The following is an 18,088-nucleotide window of genomic DNA, read 5'->3' on the forward strand; positions in this document are numbered from 1 at the left end:
GTGACAGTGTTGGTTACTGTACTTTTAGTGTTAAAATAAAGGATTTATTAAAAAAAAAATTGACGTGAGGTTCCCCGTAATTTTAGTCTCTAGCGGAGGTTAAGCAGACAGCTGGGGCAGATGTTTGAAGCCTGGGAAGGGGGTAATACCCACGGAGCTTCCCAGGCTACTAATATCAGCCCCCAGCTGAATACCTAGCCTTTACTAGCTATTAAAATGGGGGACCCAAAAAAAAATGACGTGGGGTCCCCCCCTATTTTAATAGCTAGCAAAGGCTAGGCAGACAGCTGGGGGCTGATATTAATAGCCCAGGAAGGGTGCCATGAATAATGGCCCCCTCCCAGGCTAGAAACACCAGCCGTCAGCAGCCCAAGAAATGGCGCATTCATAGGATGCGCCAATTCTGGCACTTAGCCTCGCTCTTTTTCATCCTTCAGAGACATTGCCTGCGCTCCGCAGTATCTCTGAAGGATGGCATGCTGGATGGCAGCGTTCTGCTACCATCCAGCCTGCCATCTCAATGCCGTCCCAGCGTGGGAGAATTCTCCTGCTCAAGCGGTGACGTCATTTGCCGGCAACGCATGCGCAGGAGAATTCTCCCACGCTGTCAGTGACGTGCATGAGGTGAGCTGAGTTCATTGGACATGAACTCGGCTCATCTGGATGCCGTCACAGCCAGACACTGAGGAGCTTCACTGAGGAGCTTCTCAGTGTCTGCGGCATGGCAAGCTGGATGGCAGCGTTCTGCTGCGATCCAGCCTGTCATGTCAATGTAGCAGAGCTGAAGCCGTCCTGGGAACCATGGAAAGGTAAGGATGAGGTTGGTTTATTATTTTACTTTTATTGCAGGAGATAGTTGGCTTCAGCTGGAATGGGCGTGACGGTAAGTAGAGTTTAATTTAGAACATTAAAGAATTGTGTCTTTATTTCAATTAAAGGACTTTATTCTGGGTGTTTGTGTTTTTTTTTTAACTTTCACTATGGGGTTAGTAATGGGGGTGTCTTATAGACGCCTCTCCATTACTGACCTGGGCTTGATGTCAGCTGGCATTATAAGCTGACATCAACCCCAGCCCTATTACCCCACTGCCACCGCTACAGGGCAGTGGGAAGAGCGAGGCTAAGTGCCAGAATTGGCGCATCCTATGGATGCGCCATTTCTGGGGCTGCTGACGGCTGATGTTTCTAGCATGGGAGGGGGCCAATATTCATGGCACCCTTCCTGGGCTATTAATATCAGCCCCCAGCTGTCTGCCTAGCCTTTGCTAGCTATTAAAATAGGGGGGACCCCACGTAATTTTTTTTTGGGGTCCCCCATTTTAATAGCTAGTAAAGGCTAGGTATTCAGCTGGGGGCTGATATTAGTAGCCTGGGAAGCTCCGTGGGTATTAACCCCTTCCCAGGCTTCAAACATCTGCCCCAGCCGTCTGCTTAACCTCTGCTAGAGACTAAAATTACGGGGAAGTCCACGCCAAATTTTTTTTTTAAATAAACCCTTTATTTTAACACTAAATGACAAGTACAGTAACCAACACTGTCACTGTACTCATTATATATGTGACTGACATGTTTCTATCTAATCTATGTGTGATGCTCTATTCTTTCTGTTCTAAATTGTCGGGTACCGATGTATGCCGCTGATGAATTACCGGCTGGCTTTTTTAAAGAGGCAAAAACACTATTTATTTTTTTTAATAAATCCTTTATTTTAACACTTAATAACCAGTATAGTAACCAACACTGTCACTGTACTTATTATATATGTGACTGACATGTTTCTGTCTATCTAATCTATGTGTGATGCTCTATTCTTTCTGTTCTAAATTGTCGGGTACCGGTGTATGCCGCTGATGAATTGCCGGCCGGCTTTTTTAAAGAGACGGGTGCATGAAAATCGGAGGGCACTAGTGTGTTCCAAGTGCCCTGCTATGTTTTTCATGCACCCTCCTATATACCCTGCCTGCCTGTGTGCCTATATATTCTGCCTGCCTGACGTTTAATTGAGCACTGTTCCCATCGATTTGGGCAATTTTTGACCTTCTGCAAACTGCAGGGGGGGACCGCCAGAAAAATGCTCGAGTTTCCCATAGACTTACATTGGGCTCGTTGCTTGGGTCGAGCACCCGAGTATTCCAATGTGCTCGACCCGAGCTTCGATCACCTGAGCATTTTAGTGCTCGCTCATCACTAGTGTTGATAAAAACACTCATTCGCAATCCTCTGCACATGTAAATATGTTGATGGTCCGCCAACGAACAACTACAAAATGCGATCCATTGGCTGATTGCATTGTTTGCTGATTGCATTGTTTGCACAGGAGCTGTGCTGCAGACATGAAAGCTGCATGGGGGTAGAACAGTCACATTAACGATCATTCTGTCCCCATACAGGGAAAAAAAAAAATATATATATATATATATATATATATATATATATATATATATATATATATTTATTTATTTATTTATTTATTTATTTATTTTTTGGACCGTGTTAGCCAGTAGATAGAAAAATATTTATATTTGTGAGGCCTCAGTGGTTAATACCTTTTAATGGCTAACTGAAAAGATGGTAACAGGTTGCAAGCTTTCGGGACTACTCAGGCCTCTTCATCAGGGTAGTATAACCCAAAATCTGAAGAGTCACATATTTATACATCACCTGTCTCATCTATTGCATTATTTCTGTGCCCTATTGTGTATATATATGTGATTCTTCAGATTTTTGGTTATACTAGTCTGATGAAGAGGCCTGAGTAGTCTCGAAAGCTTTCAACTTGTTACCATCTTTTCAGTTAGCCATTAAAAGGTAACATCCACTGAGGACTCTCAAATCTTAATATTTTTCTGTCCCCATACAGTTTTATCTGCAATAAACGAGTGTCGATTAACATATGCATGATCATTTGGTGCTCATTTATGGGCAGAAATTGGGCCTTTATGACTTCTAACACAACAGTATCATGGCTCAGATTATGTACAGTAGAGCCATAATACAGAGATCTATGGGGCTATTCTGTATCTCTGTTTTTTCCTACAGGGTCCATGCACTTTTATACTGGATGCATCTGCATTGAATACACCACTTCATGTGTGTGTGCCGACACATACTTTCCCAATCATGGGCATTCTCAAAGAAACAATGACACTGCTGTGACACACGTTTCTCAATAATATATCACTCCCTTCCCGAGAGTATTGTCAGTCTCGGGAGTGCTCTACTTCTGAAAGATGCACATTAAGTTTTCTTCAATAAGTCGTAGGTAAAATGTGACATATTCAAAATTATGTATCCATTGTACTTGGAAATGAGATGGAAGTCTTATACCTTGTGTCTCTGGATTCTATCTCATGACCAAGTACAGCGAATTAATAATTTTGGTTACGTTAAGGGTGAGTGCCACTTTTTACCTATGTCTTATTGAAGAAACCCTACTCCCTGATGATTGAGAGAACACTATTTTAGCATGTGTTGGGACAAATTCCCCATAAGCCCTGGTAATAATATGAATACAGCGTGAGAGTGGTCCTTGATCCTACTCAACCAATTATGGACAAGTCAAGTATTTTAGAGCTATGCAAGTAATTTAATAATCACACAAAGAATATTGTACATCAGAGAGTTTTCTACCTTTAATAATCGAAAGTTTGTTTCCTGAACCTTCATGGGTTAACTGAACTTGGGTTTAATGCTTAGTACAGACTTCCAGACAGTTCCTATGATAAATGGCAAGTTCCTTTTTTCCTTTGGAAGCCTTCACAAGGTCATCATTTATAATACTTGTCAATAAGCTTATAATTCACCTTTACTTTCCTCTTCTGCTTCCTCCCACAGGGAAACTGTGTAAACCTGACTGAGGCTCTGACTCTCTATGAAGAACAGCTGAACATGCTTTATTGCCCTGTGGAATTCTCTAAGGAGACAGTGTGCGTTCCCTCCTACATGGAGCTGTATCCTTTGTAAACTACCTTAATATTGCTGGGGAAAAATGCTGTTCTAAAAAAAATATCAGTCCATTCAGGTAGTACAAACATTTTTTATTAGTTATATTAATAATCTAATCAGCATACTTTATATTTACTTCATCTATTCTGGTTATATCTACTCAGAGGTCAACCCGTAGCATGGACAATCTGTCCACCCTGATATTACCAAACGTTGACGAGGATGCACTCTAAGATATTTATTAAAAGTTATAGTAATTAAGAAATGTATAATGCTTACAAGACTCAGCTCAATGGCATCTACATGCTATATGAAGCATATTGACAGTGCTTTAAAGGGCATTTGTCACCAGGTCAAAAGTGATCAGTTTTTGCTCTTATTTTGTTACTTCTGCTCCCCTAAGTATTCCGTTTGTAAATCAGCCTTACAGTTCCGGAAATATGAGCCTTTTTATTCAATGCTAATTCTTATGGTCTTTACTAAGGGGACATGGCTCACGGGATTCCCTGGGGGCGTGTCTTTAGGCTGCTCTGCATTATTACCCTGTGAGCCACGCCCCCTTGTAAACACCATAAAATAACAAATTAAAAATCGGAATACTGGAGAGCAGCAGGAATATTATAAGCGCAGAAACTGTCCACTTTTGACCTGGTAACAAGTTCTCTTTAAAAATTAATGGGCCATCCACAAACCCCTTTATAACTTCTTATTACCTCCCTATGCCCTATTGTCCTAAGGTTATATGGGTAAGGGTTGATTAAAGCAGACAACTGTTTGGGAGAACTTTCATATTGCAGTATTGTAACGCTGGAGCAGAGGACTGTATTTAAGGAGGAAGCCTCTTAATTAACTTGGCACATTTTTAGTTTATATGTAGATTTCTGATACCTATTTAGTTCAGTTTTCTGGTGTTTTATTATGGTAAATTGGTTGTGTTATGTCCCATGCCCTATTTTTACTTAGCCATGCTCACTTGTTGGACAAGGAATCAGGCGGATGCAAAAAGACACAAATACCCTCACACCAAATTTTGAGACTTTTGGCGTAGAGCAGAGGGCCCCAACCTTTCTTACCTTGAGAGCCACGTTCAACTCTGATAGAGGTTCGTAAGTCATGGCCAGAGCCCCCCGAGCAGTGAGATTTAGCTCCTGCTCTCCCTCACAGTAGGGACACCCAGAGCCCCCATAACTGGTATAGCGACAGCCAATGCTTCCCTATAGACATCACACGAAGGCAGTATACCTAGATCCAGGGGTTCCCACCTTTGGTATTCTCGCACCAAGCACTCCCCTCACCACACTATCGCATCCGGCTTTAAGTGCCTCCTGTAAAAGGCAGTATCATCTTATGTCCAGTTTAACACTTAACTTGTCTCTCATACCCCAAGCCAAGTATGTACACATCCAGATCTGTTGTTCTGTACGGGGCTACTCACAAAAGTCACCATCTGGATACCTTCCCTTCATAGCTGTTTGCTAGACCTGGTGCCAATGTACCAAGCTGGTAGACAGCCACGAACCACTCATCACGGGTCACACGTGGCTCCTGAGACACGGTGGGGACCCCTGGTGTAAAGGGAATGATACGTTCCTTGTTTTGAGTGTTCATATACAGTACAGACCAAAAGTTTGGACACACCTCATTTAAAGATTTTTCTGTATTTTCATGACTATGAAAATTGTACATTCACACTGAAGGCATCAAAACTATGAATTAACACATGTGGAATTATATACTTAACAAAAAAGTGTGAAACAACTGAAAATATGTCTTATATTCTAGGTTCTTCAAAGTAGCCACCTTTTGCTTTGATGACTGCTTTGCACACTCTTGGCTTTCTCTTGATGAGCTACTTTTTTGTTACGTATATAATTCAACATGTGTTAATTCATAGTTTAGATGCCTTAGTCATGAAAATACAGAAAAATCTTTAAATGAGAAGGTGTGTCCAAACTTTTGGTCTGTACTGTATGTGCTGGAGAATCAAACATACGGTACTTTTCTTGAAGCAAATGATACCATCTTTTTTTTTTTTTCTATAAAGTCTATGTTGATGTTACCAAGAATGTTCCCTGAAACTGTGAAGTTTATCAAACTACCACTGACCTAGAAAGTGCAGAAGCAGAACATCTGGATAACATGTGCCTGGCTGAGCATCTCTGCAACAGATGAGAGAAATCATGTAACATACTCGCATGCTCATAAGTTTTCTTTTCACTCAGTTGTTATCATTTTGCTTTTTATAGTCATTGTTTTTTGTAGCTTTGAGTAATGTCTTGCCCTTTGTATGTTTTTAGAGAATCTAGGGCACTCATCTGTCATTCTATGGGCCATAAACTCACTCAATTATGGTTACAATAGGCAGGGAGCACCTATGTAAATTCCACATGCTTAGGTTATGTTCATAGCATTTTAGTGTTACATTTTTTATGTATATAGTTTATTTTATAAATATACAGGGATTGTCAGATCCTACTCATGGGTTTGTAACGGAATTTTGCCTTCAGTTTCCATCTGTTGCTGCATTTTCATTGCAGTAAATAAAATAAGCAACTTGTAAAATCTATTTATCATCCATTTCCTATAGACGATAGCTTGAGTCAGGATTTGTCTTAAGGATACAGCTATTTCATTGAGATGCACAGGATGGCACAGAAATTTACAGACAGGGTACCAATGAGAGCATGTCTGAAAGCCAAGGAAGCCCATTTTTGGATTTCTGCGGAGCTGAAATGTTTTAAATGTATCAGATAACTTCTGTCTCGGAAGTTTAGGTCGGTTTAATCCTCTGCAATTTCTTACATGATGAATGAATGATCACTGCGGTGCAGAACTCCCAGGGATATTTGGCATTTGTCTGTGGAATATAGACCATTAACATAGTGCAAGAAGCATATAAAATGCCTTTTTGTGCTACCCTCCAAATATCTCAGACACGATTTAACTGGAAGCATCAACATTTAATCCAGTTAACGGGGTAAAAGTTATTCCAAGCTTTATTAGAACAAATCTAAAAATCCACTTGAGCAATAGAAAGCAGCTGTAGAATCCATGATCATTGCCTGTGATTAAGGACACTGGGGACGTCGGAAGCGCGTCAGCTGGATGTTTTCCTATTTCTTAAATGTCCAATAAAGCCTGAAATAACTTTTACCCTTAAGCCGGATCGATTGATGCTTCCATTTTTTTATTGCAAAGATTTAACAATCTTTACTCAACATCATTGCACAGATTTTTTGCTAGGCATACATTTTCATTTTTTCTATAAGAAATGAGTTTGAACATTTCAGAAATCTCTGAGATGCTGTAATGTTCAATTGGTAGCATAGAGAAATCAGGCTATAGACTACAGATTGGTTACGGGACTATTTCCATTACAGCATTTCATGGCTTAGATGGAAATAACGGCTTTTACAGTTGTGCTCAAAAGTTTACATACCCCGGCAGAATTTTTCCTTTCTTGGCCTTGTTTCAGAGAATAACAAAGATTCAGAGATAACAAAAAAACTTTTTCTCCACTCATGGTTATTGGTTGGGTGAAGCCATTTATTGTCAAACTACTGTGTTTTCTCTTTTTAAATCTTAATGACAACCAAAAACATCCAAATGACCCTGATCAAAAGTTCACATTCCCTGGTGATTTTGGCCTGATAACAAGCACAGAATTTGACACAAATGGGTTTGAATGGCTACTAAAGGTAACATCCTCACCTGTGACCTATTTGCTTGTAATCATTGTGTGTGCATAAAAGCTGAGTGTGATTCTGGGATCCAGACAGACTCTTGCATCTTTCATCTAGCCACTGATGTTTCTGGATTGTGAGTCATGGGGAAAGCAAAATAATTGTGAACGGATCTACGGGAAAAGGTAGTTGAACTGTATAACACAGGAAAGGGATACAAAAAAATATCCAAGGAATTGATAATGCCAGTCAGCAGTGTACCAAATGGAAAATCAGGGGCTCTGTAAAAAAACAATCATTATCATTCATATTCTCTGAAACAAGGCCAAGAAAGGAACAATTCTGCCAGGGTATGTAAACTTTTGAGCACAACTGTAGGTGCCGGCCAACAGGAGTAATAAGGAGTTCAAACGTATTTCATCCAGGTTTGGTCTATTGATCCTCGGTTGTGCAGCAGCTGGTATATGCTTTCATATAGTTGCAGGTTGCAACTTATTAAGGTGAGCGTAAAATCGCTTTTATTTTGCATTTATTTTAACCAGTTAAAGTCCTATTTTGCGCTCAATTGTCTTTCCAGTGTATCTACTTTCTTGGCCGACAGGAGTAGGACTACAAAAATAGCTGAGCACAGCTGCACTACACTGTATGCATAACTCCCATAGAAATGAATGGAGGATTCAGAAATCACAGAGCTAGGTACACTGTGTCACTTCTCAGGAGTTGCGGCAATAGCATAGCTATCTTTGCTACATTGTTTCTGTAACTCCCAATCATTTTTATAGGCGTTACGTAAACAGTATAGCGCAGCTGTGCGCAGTGTTTTCGGATAACTGCCTCTGATGGCCGGCACCTTGAAGCTGTTATTCCCATCTCGGCCATGAGGTGGGAATAAGGCTATGTGCCCACGATGCAGAAATGCTCGGATTTTTCCTGAGCGTTTCTGCATATCCCTGGCAGAAAAAAACGCATGCGGATTGTACATGCAGATTGTACATGCGGATTGTACATGCGGATTTTACATGCGTTTTTCCTGCCAGGGACAAGCAGAAGTGAAGCGTTCTTCACATGCATTTCCACATGCGAGTTGTCAAGCGCTTTCCAAGCGATTTTACCATCACTTGGAAAGTGCTTGACAACTTGGTCACACTATATACACTGTGTTCCAAATTATTATGCAAATAATATTTTCTCAGATTTTCCCAAATTACCTATATGAATTGCAGTCATTGTAATTTTCCAGTCAAATAACTATTAGAGTACAATTGAAAGGTTTTTGTACAAACTGCCTATGATAACAGTATATTTTTTAAAAAATAAAAAACTCAAACTGCACTCAAAATGCATGTTCCAAATTATTATGCACAGCAGAGTTTTCAACCTTTTCATTTTAATAAAAAACAAAAAAATGGTCATTTTTGAAATTATAAGCATTAGCAGGTTATTACAAACTGAAATCAAACAGTTTTCAACTCAAAACTTTATTCTAGATGATGTTACATTTGCACATAGGACCCCTTGTTCGAAAGGAGCTTCTGAACTCTCTCGTCCATTGAATTTGTCAGGTTTTGGATGGTTTCTACTTCAATTGTTTTGCATGAGGACAGAATACCCTCCCAGAGCTGTTGCTTAGATGTGAACTGCCTCCTGCCATCATAGACACTCCTTTTGATGATGCTCCAGAGGTTCTCAATGGGGTAGAGGTCAGGGGAGCATGGGGGCCACACCATAAGTTTGTCCCCTTTTATGCCCACAGCAGCCAGAGATGCAGATGTGTTATGTGCTGCATGAGACTTTATTAGTTTATGGTGACCAGTGGGGAACATTATTACTTTAGATTCCAATTATTATTACATTATTACTTCTGTAATATAATTTACTTTTTAGGAAATTGTTTTCCATGGGATGGGACAAAAGAGGGGTCCTGTTACTGTGCAGGATGGCACTATGTTGCTTTTTTTCTTCAACTGGTGTAGTGTAGAGGTCGGGGGGGGGGGAGTGGGAATATTCTCTAGAAGAGATCAGTTATTAATAACTGTGTGTTATTTTCTGCAGAGATGATTCCTGGCTGGAAGAAGTGATGGCTGTCTGTGCCAGATGAAGAAGAAAAGCGAAGATGAAGGACTTCACCTAGAGACATCAGTGTATTACATGTACACTTACACTACACACGTGGTCAAAATTGTTGGCACTCCTCGTTTAATGAAAGAAAAACCCACAATGGTCACAGAAATAACTTCAATCTGATAAATTACAAATTTTTGAAAATGAAGAGATGAAGGTCAGACATTGATTTTCTGCTTCCACAGAATTTAAAAAAAAATTAACCTCATGAAATCGGCCTGGACAGAAATGATGGCTCTTCTTCTTAACTTAATATTTTGTTGAACCTTTTGAGGCAATCACTGCAATCAAACGATTCCTGTAACTGTCAATGAGACTTCTGCGCCTCTCGACAGGTATTTTGGCCGACTCCTCATGAGCAAACTGCTCCAGTTGTCTCGTGTTTGAAGGTTGCCTTTTCCAGAATGTTTCAGCTCTTTCCAAAGATGCTCCATAGGATTTAGGTCAGGGCTCATAGAAGGCCACTTCAGAATAGTCCAATGTTTTCCTCTTAGCCATTCTTGGGTGTTTTTAGCTGTGTGTTTTGGGTCATTATCCTGTTGCTAGACCTGCGACTGAGACCAAGCTTTCTGACACTGGGCAGCACATTTCTCTCTAGAATCCCTTGATAGTCTTGAGATTTCATTGTACCCTGCACAGATTCAAGACACCCTGTGCCAGGTGCAGCAAAGCAGCCCCAGAACATAACAGAGCCTCCACCATGTTTCACAGTAGGGACAGTGTTCTTTTCTTGATATGCTTCATTTTTCCATCTGTGAACATAGAGCTGATGTGCCTTGCCAAAAACTTCAATTTTTGTCTCATCTGTCCATAGTACATTCTCCCAGAAGCTTTGTGGCTTGTCAACATGTAGTTTGGCAAATTCCAGTCTGGCTTTTTTACTATTTTTTTTTTCAACAATGGTGTTCTCCTTGGTCGTCTTACATGAAGTTCACTTTGGATCAAACAACGGTGGATAGTACGATCTGACACTGATGTTCCTTGAGCTTGAAGTTCACCTTTAATCTCTTTAGAAGTTATTCTGGGCTCTTTTGTTACCATTCATATTATCCGTCTCTTTGATTTGTCATCAATTTTCCTCCTGCACCCACGTCCAGGGAGGTTGGCTACAGTCCCATGGATCTTAAATTTCTGAATAATATGTGCACCTGTAGTCACAGAAACATCAAGCTGCTTGGAGATGGTCTTATAACCTTTACCTTTTAACATGCTTTTCTATAATTTTCTTTCCTGAGACAACTCTTTCCTTTGCTTCTTCTGGTCCATGTTGAGTGTGGTACACACCATGTCACCAAACAACACAGTGAGTATCTGTAGCCTTATATACAGGCACAGTGAGTATCTGTAGCCCTATATACAGCACAGTGAGTATCTGTAGCCCTATATACAAGCACAGTGAGTATCTGTAGCCCTATATACAAGCACAGTGAGTATCTGTAACCCTATGTACAGGCACAGTGAGTATCTGTAACTCTATATACAGGCACAGTGAGTATCTGTAACCCTATATACAGGCACAGTGAGTATCTGTAGCCCTGTATACAGGCACAGTGAGTATCTGCAGCCCTATATATAGCACAGTGAGTATCTGTAGCCCTATATACAGGCCCACTGACTGATTACAAGATTGTAGACACCTGTGATGCTAATTAGTGGACACAACTTTATTTAACATGTCCCTTTTGTCACATTATTTTCAGGGGTACCATCATTTCTGTCCAGGCCGATTTCATGAGTTTAATTTTTTTTTTAAATTCAGTGGAAGCAGAAAAGCAATGTCTGACTTTCATTTGTTCATTTTCATAGATTTTTAATTTATTATTACTTTTGTCAGATTCAAGTTATTTCTGTGACCATTGTGGGTTTTTCTTTCATTAAACGAGGGGTACCAACAATTCTCACCACGTGTGTATATAGTATATACAGAACTCCTGTGTATGTCACTGGTGATCACTATATTATGTATACACTATATACAGAGCTTCTGTGAATAATGTCACTTGTGACCACTGTATTACCTGTGCACTATATACAGAGCTCCAGTGTATAATGTCACTGGTGATCACTGTATTACCTGTACACTGACACTATATACAGAGCTCCTGTGTATAATGTCACTGGTGATCCCTGTATTACCTGTACACTATACACTATATACAGAGCTCCTGTGTATAATGTCACTGGTGACCACTGTATTACCTGTACACTATATACAGAGCTCCTGTGTATAATGTCACTGGTGACCACTGTATTATCTGTACACTATATACAGAGCTCCTGTGTATAATGTCACTGGTGACCACTGTATTACCTGTGCAATATATACAGAGCTCCTGTGTATAATGTCACTGGTGACCACTGTATTACCTGTACACTATATACAGAGCTCCTGTGTATAATGTCACTGGTGACCACTGTATTATCTGTACACTATATACAGAGCTCCTGTGTATAATGTCACTGGTGACCACTGTATTACCTGTGCACTATACACTATGTACAGAGCTCCTGTGTATAATGTCACTGGTGACCACTGTATTACCTGTACACTATATACAGAGCTCCTGTGTATAATGTCACTGGTGACCACTGTAATACCTGTACACTAAATACAGAGCTCCAGTGTATAATGTCACTGGTGATCACTGTATTACCTGTACACTGACACTCTATACAGAGCTCCTGTGTATAATGTCACTGGTGAACCCTGTATTACCTGTACACTGACACTATATACTGAGCTCCAGTGTATAATGTCACTGGTGGTCACTGTATTACCTGTACACTGTACACTATATACAGAGCTCCTGTGTATAATGTCACTGGTGATCCCTGTATTACCTGTACACTGACACTATATACAGAGCTCCTGTGTATAATGTCACTGGTGGTAATAACAGTGTTGTTAGTATTGTGGTTTGTATTCATGATCAGTATTGTAGTATTTGGTCACTTTGGGGTGGTAATATGTGGTCTGGTCATGGTGTGGCCGTATTTGTTCCTTGTATGTAGTATTATTCGGTCACTATGTGGTGGTAATATGTGATCTAGTCATGGTGTGGCGATATTTGTCTCTTTTGTATGTGGTATTATTGGTGTTGATATAGTGGACTGTGTTGTGTATGGCAGTCATTTTGTTCTTGCTGATATTAACTAGGAAAAGATTTTTTTCCATTAGGCCACAGCCCCACCATCAGTATTCGGTCAGCATTTTTTCTCAGGATTAGCTGCCAAAACCAGGAGTGGGTGATAAATACAGAATTGGTGACTTGTTTCTATTATACCTTTTCTCTGATTGTTCCTCACCTGGTTTCGGCTCCCACTCCTGAGAAAAAATACTGACCAAATACTGATAGTGGGGCCGCAGCCTTAGAGATTAAATACTTGGACCAAAGCGGCAGAGATGCCCTTACAGGGGTTCTCTGGTGAAAACAAGTAATCACCTCTCCACAGGATCAGTGATGATATTGATTGGTGGGGGTCTGACTGCTGGGACACAATCGGCAGAATGTGGAGCTTTTTTCCCCATTAGACTGGAGCGGCATGTGAGATGCGACCACTCATCCAGTCATTCCCTCAGTGACTGTGAGCGCTGCTCTTTTTTGGAAGCTGCATTTTAAAATGGGGATAAGTGTCCTGTCAGGGATAAAACTTCCCCATTCTTCTGATAGGCGCGTTTTCCAATGTTCGGACCCAAACGATCAATAAGTGATCACCGATCCTGTGGATCCCATGGATCGGTGATAACTTGTTTTAACCAAAGAAGCCCTTTAATGCAAACTACCGTAATTGTACATCCCAGTTATAGTGGTGCACAGTAGATGTGCAGGAGCCGCCAGTCAATGCTCCACTATAACAGGGATAGCGGATAACAGATATTTGCATATGGCTGTAGGTGGTCCCCTAGAGTCAGTTCTCCCTGTGGGCCCCAGACACCCCAGTCCGACCCTGTTTGTAATAACCTGCTAATGCTTATAATTTCAAAAATGACCATTTTTTTGTTCTTTATTAAAATGAAAAGGTTGAAAACTCTGCTGTGCATAATAATTTGGAACATGCATTTTGAGTGCAGTTTCAGTTTTTTATTTTTTTAAAAATATACTGTTATCATAGGCAGTTTGTACAAAAACCTTTCAATTGTACTCTAATAGTTATTTGACTGGAAAATAACAATGACTGCAATTCATATAGGTAATTTGGGAAAATCTGTGAAAATATTATTTGCATAATAATTTGGAACACAGTGTAAATCCATGCAACCGGCATGGATTTATATAGTGTGACGGTAAAAAATAAATATTATACTTACCTTCTGATGGCCCTCAGTGTCCTTATCCGATCCGTCCTGGCTTGCCGGAAGCTCGCGGTGGTCTAAAAGGACCTGCCATGACGTCATTTAGCCATGTGACGGGTCACGCGACCGCCACATGACTAAATTACGTCATGGCAGGTCCTTTTAGACCACCGCGAGCTGCCGGCAAGCCAGGACGGATCAGATAAGGACACCGGGGGCCATCAGAAGGTGAGTATAATGTATATTTTTTATTTTATTCTTTTTTTTATAGGTATTATGGTACCCCGGTCTGGAGGAGAGTCTCCTCTTCTCCAAACCCGGGTACCATCCGCACATTGAACCGCATGATATCCGCATGTGCACATGTAGTGATGCGGATGTCATGTGTTCCAATGCAAGTCAATGGCGGCGAAAACGCCGGATTCCGCAAAATAATTGGTAGTGCTGCCGAATTTTCCGCAATGATAATCCACAGCGGAAATTTCCGCAGCATGTGCACAGCACATGCGGATTATCATTGGGGAACATGGCAGACCTTCTACCAAGCGTTTTTTAAGCGTTTCTGCAGCAGAATTGCCGCTGCGGAAACGCTTAAAAAACGCATAGTGGGCACACAGCCTAACTCTTCGAGGACTCCAATTTGCCATGATACAGATTCCAAGCTAGAGCACAGCATTGTAGCGAAACCCTTGGTGGGTTGCAGTTTAAATTACAACCATTGACTGACTACACATAGACTTATAATATATGTATCTCGTGACAGAGTATTGTGAAATTATGTTTATTTATTTTTTTTTTTCAAAGCTAGTAATGTGTAGCCACATATTTTGGGGTATGTTGAGCCCAGCATGTCATTGTTATTGCTATATAAACCTATAAGCCAAAACTGGCAGAGGACCCCACTGTAGCATAACTACTGAAGAGACAGAAAAAAAAACTTGTATTTTTTTGGTATTTTGTCATGTATCCAACCAGATTTTGTAACACTTGGACAACCCCTTGTTTATCACTTCACTTTCTGGCTGGTAAACAGCAGGGGGTATATTGCTGTTCTCCTGAAGACACACAGAGAAGATTTATATTTATTCTTATTTAAATCCCTGCTATCAAAATGACGTTCATATGTCAAGATTGCAAATGCTTTACTGCGATCTGACGTACAGTTACGTCACAGGGAGGACACGGGCTCAGGCGTTGTGCTTGTGCTATTCACAGCAGGATCCGGCTCTTACAAACTGCTATGCTCCTGCAGCGTGTTCTCAGACCAATGCTGGTTTCAATCGCAACAATTTAACCCCTAAGATGTTATTGTCTGTAGTGAAGGGTGCTGTCAGTTGCTATGGAAACAAGGATTCTTAATAATGGCCTCAGTGTTGACCATAAACCTCAGTCTATCAGATCCCACTGCGGCGGGCTCTGAGAATTCTGTCAGTCAACCACTGACAGGTTAGATGATGCACTGTACTACTTAAGTTGTACATTGTATTTTGAAAGGATCACATGTTCAATTCTGTAGTGAGTATTGTAAAAAATATAATTCTATATATTCAAACAAAGGAATACAGCCGCACTCTGTAAGCGCTAAGATGTATACAAGCATTAACCCCTTTATGACCTTGGATGTATGAGTACTGGTTGTATCCCAGCGCCGGAGCCCGCATGTTTTCCGGCACATGACTGCTAATGTGTACAGCTGACACGTGCCACTAACTGCCGCGGGTGGAATCACGATCCACCCACGGCTGTTAACATGTTCAACACCACTGTCAAACTCTGACAGCGGCATTTAACAATCACGCGCCGGAAGCACGCCACTAATCCCGCCCATCGGCGCCCATGTCACATGACCGTGGGTTGGCATGACAACCCGGGGTCTGCAGGAGATTCCTGCGGTTGTCTTTGCAGGGATGCTATGAGCGCCACCCAGCGGTCGGCACTCATAGCAAGTGCGCATTTCTGCTACACACAGCTGAAGCCCTGTTGTGTGTAGCACAGGCTTTCGGATGATCGCAGCTTCTAGTCTCCCATGGAGACTATTGAAGCATGTGAAAAGTAAAGAATAATGTTTTTAAAAATATTAAAAAAATATAACAGTTCAAATCATCCCCCTTTTGCCTCATTCAAAATAAAGCAAGAAAAAAAAAATCAAATATACACATATTTGGTATTGCTGCGTTCAGAATCGCCCGATCTATCAATATATAAAAAAAATTAATCCATTCTGTAAACGGCATAACGAGAAAAATAATCGAAATGCAAAAATTACTTTTTTGGTCGCCGCAACATTGCAATAAAATGCAATAACGGGCGATCAAAAGATTGTATCTACCCCAAAATGGTATCAATAAAAACATCAGTTCGGCGCTCAAAAAATAAGCCCTCACCCTGCCCCAGATCCCGAAAAATGGAGACACTACGGGTCTCGGAATATGGCGACTTTTTTTTTTTTGCCAAGTTTGGATTTTTTTTTCACCAATTAAATAAAAAATAACCTATACATGTTTGGTGTCTACGAACTCGTAATGACCTGGAGAATGATATTGGTAGGTCAGTTATAGCATCTAGTGGACATGGTAAAAAAAAAAACCACTGTGGAATTGCATTTTTTTGCAATTTCACCACACTTTGAATTTTTTTCCCCATTTTCCAGTACACAATATGGTAAAACCAATGATGTCGTTCAAAATTACAACTCGTCCCGCAAAAAAAAAAAAACTCACTTGGCTATATTGACTTAAAAATAATAAAGTTATGGGTGTGGGAAGAAGGGGAGCAAAAAACGAAAACGCAAAAACAGAAACACCCAAGATGGTAAAGGGGTTAAATACGGTATGTGAAATTCTGACTGCTTTGTTATATAGAATGTACTTATAAAATGAAGGTACTTGATGCACAAATTGGCCAGTTCATGAGAGCCCACCACCCATGACAAGGTGACCTGTGACCTTTTTTTGATGAGACCATCAACCTAATATTTATCAAACATGCCTCTCCCTCGCTAAAAGCCTAAAAATTGAAAGGACAGTTAGGATCCAAATTAAAAAAAGGCTTAGGCTGTTGGGAGGAGTGCTCAGAAAATTATAGAGGCAGTCACCATTTCAGTCATCAACCCTCCTGCACTTCACTTCTCCACAACAGTGTAGAGCTGTGTTTTTTGTCTTTTTCTGACAGATTAATTTTGTGAAACTGTAAATGCCGCTCTCACTGGTCTCTTGGCAGCCAGAGACAAAAAGCTCATATCCTGCAGTATGTCCTCCTTTCTGTCCACTGCATACAGAGCCCCCTCCTGCAGTATATCTCTCCTCTCAGCCTCTTTATACAGATCCTCTCCTGACGTTTATCTCTACTTTCAGCCCCCTGTAAACAGCCTATCCTGCAGTATATCTATTTTCTCAGCCTCTTTATACAGATCCCCTCCTGCAGTATATGTTTCCTTTCAGCCCCTTGTATACAGCCTGTCCTGCAGTATATCTCTTCTCTCAGCCTCACAAACAGGCAGTCCACACGTGTCACAGCTGTGTAACAGCCACGACACATGCAGCCGCTGAGGCTGAAACTGAAATGCCGAGCATGCCGAAACTACTCGGCGAGTACCCGAGCGGGTCATTTAAAGGATTAAACGAGAACGCTTGCCCATCATTAGTGAAAACCAATGTTTGTGTCATTGTCAAAACTTTTGGCCACGATTGTACACCAGACTAATTCCACTGGCAAACAGAAGTATTTCCGAAAAAAACATGCCCTCATATGACTGTCCCCGAAATAATATAAAAAATACGCTTCCTGGTAATTGACAATAAAAAAAGAAAAAAAATAGCCTGTTATAAGGTCAAAACTGGCTGTGACACCAAGAAGTATATTATAGGAGGGATTTTTTTAGTAATTTTTATGTTTATTTGAAGATAAAAATAATAATAACTAAGACAATGAAGTAAAATTCCTGCGAGAAATCAAGTTTACTAGGGTCAAGACCTGGTTTCAAATTTGAAGTTACCTTGCAGTTGGGGCAAAAAAAAACTATAAAGGATGCTTTTAGTTGTCCCAC

The 18,088-nt window shown here is 40.7% G+C and overlaps 1 protein-coding gene across 1 annotated transcript in view; it reads left to right on the forward strand.

The window, feature by feature from the left end:
• SMS (spermine synthase) overlaps positions 1–18,088 on the forward strand; it is a 208,845-nt gene that overhangs the window by 181,384 nt on the left and 9,373 nt on the right. Inside the window, exon 10 of the mRNA XM_073667504.1 lies at positions 3,835–3,950. Coding sequence (XP_073523605.1) covers positions 3,835–3,950 — 116 coding nt within the window. The remainder of the gene's footprint in view (positions 1–3,834; positions 3,951–18,088) is intronic.

This window comes from Phyllobates terribilis, unplaced genomic scaffold, assembly GCF_046119375.1.
Source record: "Phyllobates terribilis strain yellow unplaced genomic scaffold, ASM4611937v1 Scaffold_2__4_contigs__length_985480577, whole genome shotgun sequence".
In the NCBI taxonomy this organism is placed as follows: Eukaryota; Metazoa; Chordata; class Amphibia; order Anura; family Dendrobatidae; genus Phyllobates; species Phyllobates terribilis.